This window comes from Quercus lobata, chromosome 10 (assembly GCF_001633185.2).
Source record: "Quercus lobata isolate SW786 chromosome 10, ValleyOak3.0 Primary Assembly, whole genome shotgun sequence".
Taxonomy (NCBI): domain Eukaryota; kingdom Viridiplantae; phylum Streptophyta; class Magnoliopsida; order Fagales; family Fagaceae; genus Quercus; species Quercus lobata.
In genome coordinates, this window is record NC_044913.1 from 61614032 (window position 1) to 61624831 (window position 10800).

Below are 10800 nucleotides of genomic sequence, written 5' to 3' on the forward strand. Positions count from 1 at the left end.
GAATGTTTATTTAGTTATGTTATAATTATTCCTATTATTTTTCTAGGTTTGTTTATGTTCCTTCTCCACACACGAAAGATGTTCTTGCCGATGTCCTTGTTGATTGCTTTTTAGAGTGGAATATTGATAGGAAGTTGTCCACAATAACCGTAGATAATTGTAGTACTAATGATGCCATGATAAGACTTCTCTTGAATAAGCTTGATACTAGTTCTCTTATGTTGGGTGGGTCTATGTTGCATATGAGATGTGCTGCACATATTTTGAATTTGATTGTTCAAGATGGGTTGTCTCTTATTGGTGATGGTATTGAAAGGATTCGTGATAGTGTGATTTATTGGACTGGATCACCAAAGAGGAGACAAAAATTTGAAGAAAATGCACGTCAATTGCGTGTTTAATGCACCAAAGAGTAAGTTTTAGATTGTAAAACTCGATGGAATTCAACTTACTTAATGCTTTCTACTGCATTGATTTATAAAGATGTTTTCTCGCGTTTGGCTAAACGTGAAACATCTTATACTTGTTTGCCATATGATCATGATTGGGAGGTAGCCAAAGATATTTGTGGGAGGTTGGAGTTGTTTTATAGTGTGACTGAGTTTTTCTCTGGTCGTAAGTACCCCACAACTAATATGTATTTTTCTTTGGTGTGTGAGTTGAAAATTGCATTGAATGAATGGAGTTTGTCTTCAAGTGAGATGATAAGTACGATGGCCGAAAGCATGCTTGCTAAATTTAATTCTTATTGGGCTAATGTTAGTGTTGTTATGGCTGTTTCTGTTATCTTAGATCCAAGATATAAGATGAAGTTATTGGAGTTTTATTATCCTAGCATTTATGGTGTTAATTCTGATTTGGAGATTGAAAAAATTAAGAATCTTTGTTATGATTTGCTTGATGAGTATGGAGATGTAGATGAGTCTCCTGTAGATAATGAAGGAAGTTCTCATATGCCTGCAAGTACTTCAAATCAAGTGGCACAAATAAAATTTAGGTTGATTGGGTCAATGTCAAGGTTTGATGGGTTTGTGAACAATAGTTCAAGTAGTTCAAAGAAACATGGGAGTGGTAGAATGGAATTTGATCATTTCATTGATGAGGGAGTGTTGAAGAGGAGTGAAGACTTCGATATTTTGGCATGGTGGAAAAATAATGGTCTCAAGTATCCTACTTTACAAAGGATTGCAAGAGATATTTTAGCTATTCCCGTCACAACTGTTGCTTCAGAAGCTGCCTTTAGCACTAGTGGGAGACTTTTAAGTCCACACCGCAGTAGGCTACATCCCAAGACTATAGAGGCAATGATGTGTGCTCAGAATTGGTTATGGAGTGAAATCAACGGTTAGCAATTGTCTAATTTTTATTTATAAAATCAAAATTGTGTTTTTATATTTGCTAGTTACAATTTGATGAGATTTATTACATTTTTTAATTCATTGTTGTTGTAGGTTCTTCAATTATACCTGGAGATAGTACATTTCAATCCATTCTTAATGATGGGGAGCCAAATGAAGATGATGGGAGTTGTGCCACAATTGATGGGAGTTGCATAACAGTTGATGAAGATTAAATATTTTGTATTAATTTAGTAGTTTTTTTAATTTCTTGGACTTGTTGAATTAATTTGTTGGTATGTAATTATTCTAAACTTGTGGCCTTGTGGGATTTATTTTGTAGCTTTTTAATTTCTTGGACTCGTTGGACTTTTGATGAGAATTTCTTAAACTTGTTGGATTTATTTTATTTTTATGTTTAGCTAGTGATTATGATTATGATATTAGTTATAGTTTATTGGTTTATTGATTTATAATTAACAGGTGATTTATTGATTTATTATTAGTAGCTTATGATTTGGCATTTGAGCCATGTTATTTATTGGCATTTGGGCCATATTATTTAGGCTTGAATTGCACTAGAATATGCAGGCTTAATGTAGGCAAAAACAAATTTGGGCTTAAATTTTTTTTTTTTTTTTTGTGGATTGGGCCCAAAAATGCAGGCTTAATGTAGGAAAATAAATTTGGGCTTAATTTTTTTTTTTATTGGGCCCAAAAATGCAGGCTTAATGTAGGCAAAAATAAATTTGGGCTTACTTTTTTTTTTTTGATTGGGCCACGAATTGGGCCCAATTCCTAAACGGGGCCCGCGGGGCCCGGTTGGGGCGGGTCTGGGCCCCGGAAAAAAATCCGGTACCCTAAACGGACCAGGTCCGGATTACGGGCCTTGCCCCGCGGGTCGGGTCCGGATATGGAAAAACCCGGCCCGAACCCGACCCGTTGCCATTCCTAATCTTCAGTTGATCTCAAACAATAAGATGTTAAGATTCCTCATATTTTGGGAGGATCTGAGCTTTTGATAGATTATTGTTGAGAGCCTCTTTAACTTTCTTTGTAATGTAAAATATCTTCATGCACTCTCTTTGAACATGTTGTGGTTTATATTTGGGGATTGAGTTGATAACGTAGATGAAACCTGAATTTTTTTTCCAAATAACATTAAATATCAAAAAATTTAGTTAGTTGTCACGTTTCAAAACAATGTTGTAAACTATCATCTCGAGTGTCTAAAACTCGAGTTCCAAGATAAAACTCGAGTTTTTAAGTCTTGATTTGTAAGTGGTGGGAGCTAATGTGGAAGAAAATCCACATGGAACTCAAGTTTATAAGACTCGAGTTTCACCATTTTAACTTCTTCCTCGCGTTCTTCTGAGTTCTGACCTAGCGTTCTTGATCATGTTCAAAGCAGATTCGTGCTCAATGGATTCACCACCATGGCTGTCAACAACATTGCCGACGAAATCACTGACGTCTAAAAGCACGTGAGCATCAACCACGATCCGAGCCGCTCCTCGGTCCCGTCGCCGACGTTGCTGCCGCAAGCGACACAGAGTGACTTCGTCTTTGTTCGTCGTCAGATCCTTCCTCTGTTCTTCATCTTAGATCGTTCTTCCTGTTCTTCTTTAGGTTTGTTGTTCTTCAAGTACCAAAATCGACGAACCCAAATCTCCCTAACCCAGGAACGACAGAGGCAGCGGCAGTGAAGCTCTAGGCAAAGGTTTTTTTTCTTTGGGTCTTTGGTTTGATAAATTTTCATTGTTTGATGATGTTTTTTCTTCTCTGGGTTCTTTGATGATGTTTTTTCTCTGGGTTCCTTGTCTGGAATTTGCTATAGAACCTCATCATCCAAAAGCTGTGTCAAAAATGGTTTTGCCTAAGAAAATCGAGTCTTAGAGACTCGATTTTGATTTCATAGAACTCGAGTCCTTAAGACTTGAGATCTATGTGGCATTTCTTGGCATTTTTAGTCTAAGTCATCAAGTACAAAGCGAGTCTTTGAGACTTGAGTTTTAAGTAGAACTCGAGTTTTAGAAACTCGAGATGCTAGTTTGCTAAAACATTTCAAATGTGTGTTAACTTACTATATTGCCCTCCCTTACTATGCTAGAAGCCAAATATCCCCGATGAAGCCTCTTTCATCTTAAATCATTGTGATTTGTGACAATGTCAACTTACCAAAAAGTAGACGAGAAAACATGAAAATAAAATAAAAGTTTTGTATAGAAAAATTACTTGCACTAGTCGCAAACTTGCGCGTTGTGCATGATAATTTCTTTAGGATGGTCTCATTAAATATTTTATTAATACTATAATTTTAGTTATTAACCATTTGTTTTTAATTATTTTTTAAGTTAATAAAACCTTAAATATACCTTTTTTTTTTTTTTTTTTACCTTTATACACACACACACACACACACATATATATATATAGTGAATATTTACACATACTTTTAAGAAAACTCTTTATATTCCACTTTTTTGGATGCGTAAAATTATAGACTAGTACTCCATAATGATAGTGGCTAATTAATTTTATACATATTTTTTAGCGATCTCATTTCTAACGCTTCTTACCATTATCATATATTTACTAACTGATGATTTGCATAACAAAGACGATAAATGAGAGGTAGCATTGTTCATTATATTTTCGAAAGTAATAGTGTATGAAAATTATATATATATATATATATATATATTATAAATAAGGTTAAATGAAATGTCAAAAAATGGATTTTTAAATTTTCTAACTTTATTTCTTATGTAATTTCTACTACTATCAAAGAACATCTCTTTTTTAGTTATGATTAATACCATAGTTAGAGTTTGATTAGTTTTAAATTTAGTACTATGATTGTATTTAATTGTTGATTATTGATTTAATTTTTTAAGTGAATTTAATGGTTTATGTTAATACACTGTAAAATTTTTAATGTTCTCCACATGGTAATCTCTATTTTATTTTTTACTTCTCCTTACAACCTCTTTGTTTTCCAATCATCGATTACTAATTGACATTTGGTTTTTTTCTTGATCACTCTTTATTACTTTGTATTGATTTTTTTTTTCTATTTCATCTCTTTCTCTCTCTCCATTGGCAACCTATCATTTTCCAAAAAAATTGATGATGATTCTATGACATTAAATATGCATTATTAGTTTTTTTTTGTTTTTTTATTTTAAATTTAGTGTTTCTAACTTGATTTGTTTTGTATTTCATTCTTCCTTTGATGCATTGGGAGTGAGAATGTGTGTTTCACTAGCATTACTCCACTTAATGTGGACAATTGTTTTATTTAATTTAGGCAAAATATTATATTTTAAAATTTTTAAAATAAAAAAGGAGTGGAAATATAAATAATTTAATGATATATATGGGGGATGTGGCTGAATTTAAATGTTAAATAAAATGATATGAGAAAAAAAATAAAAATAAAATACATAACAATAAACACTAACTTGTCCAAATAATTCTATGTAATATAATAATAGTACATTCTTATATACTATTTTTAATTATTTATAATGCAATATGAAAATATTTAACAATCAAAGTCATTAAAAAAAAAAAAAAAAAAACTTAAAACATAAAACTAAATCCCATCAACCAAAATAGAATTCTAAAGAATGCAAAACTCTATCAAGCTAAAATAGAGATGCAAGAAAAATAAAAATAAAAATCTACCAAAAAATTGATGGAGAAAGAGTGGGAAATAACCACTTTTTTGTGAGAGAAAATTATGTAAAGAATGGAAGAGTGAATGACAAATTTATACTAAGAGGATGATAATAAAAAGAAACGAAGTAAAGGAAGATAAAAGGAAAAAGGAAGAGTGATATCAAGGTAGAATATTTGAGGAGATTAAAAGGTAAAGAGAAGGAGAAAAGTTGAAGAAAGTGTAAATGTTAAAAAAAAATGAGGACAATTTGATGAGTACAATTTTCTTTTATTTGAATTTAAGTAAAATATTACATTTTTTATTTTTAAAAACAAAAAGAGAGAGAGAAAATATAAATAATTTAATGATAAGGAGGATGTGGTTTAATTTCAATATTGAGTAAAATAGAAGAGAAGAAAAAAAAAGAAAAATTAAAAGATATAACAATAAACACCAAATTATCCAAATTATGCTAAGTAATGGAATACTATTTTATTTTTATCTACTATCTTTAATTTTTTATAATGTAATTGGATAAAATTTAACAATCAAAGAGCAAAATAATAATATTAATAACTTGAAACACAAAACTAAATCGTATCAACTTAAATTAGAATTCTTAAAAACACAAAAATTTATCAACCTAAAGCGGATATGCAATAAAAAATAAAAATCCACCAAAACATTGAGAGACAAAGAACCTTTTTGTGAGAGAAAATTATGCAAAGAATGGAAAAGAGTAACAAATTTATAGTAAGAGGGAAGGGATAAGAAGAGACAAATAAAGGAAGATGAAGGAAAAGATGAATAGAAATATTAAATTAGAGGGTAATGGGGAGATGAAAAGGTAAGGGAAGACGAAAGGTCGAAAAAAGTGTAAATATTTAAAAAAAAAAGTGAATGTAAAAAAAATTATAGGAAAATTGGAAATAATAAAGAAATAAATAATAATTATGTGATGAATGACGTGGCGATGAGGTAGTGTAACAGGAGCTCAGCAGCAATAAATGTCACGCTTCAGCTTTTAGTCATATATAGATATAGATTAGCCACTTTTTATAGTCCTTCATTTGACCGATTCGACTCAAAGATATAATAATAGATTTCAAAGTATTCAAGGTACGACTCAGGTATCCACTATCAAAGTTCTTAATGTGGTTCCTTGTGTCATTGACCACTCCAATACCTACAGGACTGTTCTTATTCAATTCCCTAGTTAATTATTAATTCAATGATCAAAATTTCTCACTTCTCATCAATTATCCTATTAATCTAAAGTGACAATTTACCAATAGTTTCCTTGGAAATTTCTCTTTCATATTCTTCTTTGTATATGTACGGCATCGAGATACCAAAGCCCATACTGGCCTTGGGCCCAGGCCCATACAGGCCCTGGGCCCAGGCCCATACCGGCCTTGGGCGCAGGCCCAGCGGAAAGGTCCAGTTACCCCATGCCCTTCTTGAAACTGCCTTAATGTAAAAAACAAGTTTTGGGTATTGAATTCCAAGAGGTGATCGGTTAAACTTTCCCGGGCAAGCGTATGAGCCATGTCCGGGAAAATCATGATATGCACAGGAAACTGAGTTGCCGAACATAATCGATCAAGCTAGAATCAAGTTCCAAGGCCATAAATGCTGCACCGCCCTCTCACCTAAACATCCACTTTAATCAGATAATATTGGACCTTCAGTAGCACTAACGGTGGCTGTAATCATGATCTCCCCACTAACCTTGGCTATAAATAGAAGAAATTTGGGAGAAGAAGGGGTTCAGAAAAAACTGAGAGAAAACAGTCAAGTGAGAAAGTATTAACTAAGTGTTGTTTTGAGCCTCTCTACCGAGAACGACCTAGAGTAGGAAATCCTCAAGCCCACTACAAATAAATTGTGAGCCCAAGTGATTTAAGGCCCAGAAGTCTCATACTTGGTCCCTACAATTGGCGCCCACCGTGGGGCTCTCCTACGAAGCTGTGGTTCGACTGAAACTCAAACGAGGGGAATGTCTGAGGAGCGTTCAGGAGGGCGTGCACCGAGCAGTTCCATAGGATCTTCTCGAGGATCAACGTGGAGGGAGAGAAGGCAGAAACGGCGGGAAGATAGGGAGCACCCAAGAGGAGAGGAAAGGTCCGGATTGGGAGAAGGGTCGGCCCAGACACACCGGACGGTTTCAGACGTCTCGGCGCATCGGCAGTATGATGATAGAGACCGAGAGCTGGAGCGGTTGCGCAGACTGGTAAGGGATTTAGAGCTGGAAGCAAGGGGTCGGTGCCATGAAAGGAATCGCAACCCCCAGCAAAGGAGAAATCAGGGCGAGGAGGGCTCCAGCCGATCTGGTATGCAACGATCCCGAGACCGATCACGCTTTCAAGAGTCACACCGGCAACCACGGGAACCACACCATCGGCGAAACCGCTCACGGTCGCATGGTTACGATGACCAAGGATCAGAATTGCCGGAGGAATGACAGCACCACAATGCCGCCATGGACGCCATGAGCCGAGCCTTGCGGATGGCGGCCCGGTCTCCATTCTCCGATGAAATTGAACGGGCCCCTATGCCGAGCAGATTCACGTGACCGCCATTCAATTCGTATGAGGGGAGGACAGACCTCGTGGAGCATGTTAGTCATTACATCCACATGATGTCTTTGCATGCACACAATGATGCATTGATGTGTAAGGTATTCCCCTCTAGTCTCGGCTCTACGGCACTGAGATGGTTCAATGGGTTACAGAAAGGTTCTATACACAGCTTCGCCGAGCTGATTCAAGAGTTCGGCAGTAGGTTCGTGACCTGCAGCCGAGTGCAACAGCCGGTTGACGCACTACTTTCCATGAAAATGAGGGTCGGGGAAACCCTTCGGAGTTATGCCAGTCGATATTGGGAACTCTACAACGAGATTGGTGGAGGAAACGAGAAAATTACGGCAAGCACCTTCAGGATGGGGCTCCTCGAAGATTCTGAATTACGGGAGTCGCTGACGAGAAGACCCCCCGAGGATATGAGGCAACTGATGAGACGCATAGAGGAGTACAAACGCCTGGAGGATGACCGGCTGCAGAGCAGGGGGAAAGCTCCATTAGTGGGGAGATCTCGGCAAAGCATTTTGCCGACGAAACCAAAAAGAGACTTCAGAATGCAGGAGCCAGAGGTGCAAATCGAAGGGGTTAATGTGGCGTTTAAAGAGCCCGTGCACAAAATCTTGGAACGGATCAAGAACGAGTCATTCTTCAGGTGGCCAAACAAAATGGGGGGCGACCCATCTCGGAGGAACCAAAACCTATACTGCACCTATCACAGAGACAAAGGACACACCACCGAGCAGTGTCGGGTATTAAAAGATCATCTCGGACAGCTAGTAAAGGCAGGGTACCTGAAAGAGTTTGTAGTAGACTCCACTAACCGAGAATCCGGACAGGGCATCCAACAGAAAAGGAACCCCCTCCCACCTCCACTAGGGGTAATCGAAGTCATCCATGCCGCACCAAGAGGAACAGCAGCAGCAAAAAGGGTATTGACAGTGGCTTGCACGGGGGAAGAATCATCCGAGAAGAAAAAGAAAGTTGGACGGCTAGCCATCTCGTTCGGAGAAGACGATTTGGAAGGAACGGTCCAACCTCACGACGATGCTTTGGTGGTGACAGCCCGGATAGGCAGATTCCTGGTGAAGAGGGTAATGATTGATCAAGGGAGCGGGGCTGACGTCATGTACCCGGACCTCTTCGAGGGGCTCGGGTTAAAGACCCAGGATTTGGCGAAGTATGACACGCCGCTGGTCTCATTTGACGAGAGAGTCGTAATTCCCGAGGGACAAATCTCTCTCTCGGTGGACATGGAAGGCAAGGGAGTTATAGTTACCTTCATAGTAGTCCGATCATTCTCACTGTACACCGTAATCCTGGGGAGGCCGTGGATTCACGCCATGAAGGCTGTTCCGTCCACCCTCCACGTGAAAGTAAAATTTCCTACTGAGTATGGAGTTGTCGAGGTAAGGGGGAACCAACAAGTGGCGAGGCAGTGCCTTGTCGCCGCGGTCAGGTGGAAAAATGAACAGCTCGGTCATGTCGAGCATGCCGAGAAAGAGACTTCATAGCAATTACAGAAACCCCAAGGGGAAACAGGGGCGGACGTTGCCGAGGAGGTGTTGAAGGTTAGAATTCTTCCAGATACTGACAGATATTTCCAGATAGGTACAAGCATGAATGACCGGGAAAGGGTAGAGATGTTGTTGTTCCTTTTGCAGAACGTAGATGTTTTCACGTGGAACCCGTATGAAGTGCCCGGCGTAGATCCCGAGTTCATTGTCCACAAACTCAACGTGGACCCATTATTCCCCCCGAAGAAGCAGAAACCGAGAAGAGCGTCAAAAGAACATGTCGATGCAGTAAACCTGGAGGTCCAGCGGCTGAAGGAGGCTAGAGTCATAAAAGAAATATTCTTCCCGAGATGGTTGGCAAACACTGTCGTAGTAAAGAAGAAGAACGGCAAATGGAGAGTTTGTGTGGACTTCACAGACTTGAACAGGGCATGTCCCAAAGACCCATTCCCAATGCCCAAGATTGATCAGCTAGTAGATGCCACATATGGGCACCCGAGGATGAGCTTCCTGGATGCCTTCCAAGGATACCACCAGATTGCCTTGGCGCCTGAAGACCGAGAAAAGACAGCATTTATTTCCCCGAATGCAAACTATCACTACGAGGTCATGCCGTTTGGATTGAAGAACGCCGGAGCCACGTATCAGCGAATGATGACGAGAATGTTCCGAGAAAAAATTGGATGCACGGTTGAAGTTTATATTGACGACATGGTGGTAAAAACCAGAATTGAGTCACAGCACACCGAAGATCTCCGGGGAGTATTCGAGATACTACGGCTGCACAAATTGCGCCTGAATGCCGAGAAGTGCACTTTCGGAGTGGGGGCTGGTAAGTTCCTGGGATATCTGATCTCTACTCGGGGAATAGAGGCTAACCCCGACCAAATAGAGGCCGTGAACCGCCTCAAACCACCAAGCAATCCTAAAGAGGTGCAAGTGCTCACTGGAATGTTAGCTGCCCTGAACCGATTCATCTCCAAGTTTGCCGATCGCTGTCGGTCGTTTTATCAACTTCTGAAGAAGTGGAAGGGGTTTCGATGGGACGAGGGATGTGATGAGGCTTTTCGAGAGTTGAAGGAATACTTGGCAAAGGCGCCGAGGTTGACAGCCCCGGAGCCCGGGGAGGATTTGTTTATGTACCTCGCAGTCACCGAACATGCCGTAAGTGCTGTGTTGCTAAGGGACCGGGGAGTTCAAATGCCAGTGTATTACGTAAGCAAAACCTTAGTAGATGCCGAGACGAGGTACCTGCCCCTGGAGAAGTTAGTTTTAGCCCTGGTGCACACCACGAGGAAGTTGCCACATTACTTCCAGGCTCACACGGTGTTCGTCCTCACCGAGTATCCATTGCAATCACTGTTAAAGAGATCTGACTTCACATGGGGACTCAGTTGGGATCGTTTGACATAAGATACCGACCTAGAAGCTCGGTGAAGGGACAGGTTCTCGCCGATTTCATCGCAGAATTCACACCCAAGAACGACGGCAAGGTAATCTGTAGTGCAGAAATTCGCCCGTGGAGGGTATTTGTGAACGACGCATCAAATGCTATGGGGGCCGGGGCTGGTATTGTCATAATCACCCCTGAAGGTATACGACTTGAACACTCCTTCAGATTGGGATTCAAAGCCTCAAACAATGAAGCTGAGTACGAGGCCCTACTGGCCGGTTTGAGGGCCGTATTGCATCTGGGCGCAAAG

At 39.4% G+C, this 10800-nt stretch overlaps 1 protein-coding gene across 1 annotated transcript; it reads left to right on the forward strand.

The window, feature by feature from the left end:
• Window positions 1–455: 455 nt before the first annotated feature.
• LOC115962439 (zinc finger BED domain-containing protein RICESLEEPER 1-like) lies at window positions 456–1594 on the forward strand. Its single transcript, XM_031081276.1, has 2 exons — window positions 456–1344; window positions 1452–1594. The coding sequence occupies exons 1-2, from the start codon at window positions 456–458 to the stop codon at window positions 1571–1573; spliced, it is 1011 nt and encodes a 336-aa protein (XP_030937136.1). The 3' UTR covers window positions 1574–1594.
• The last annotated feature ends 9206 nt before the right edge of the window (window positions 1595–10800 follow it).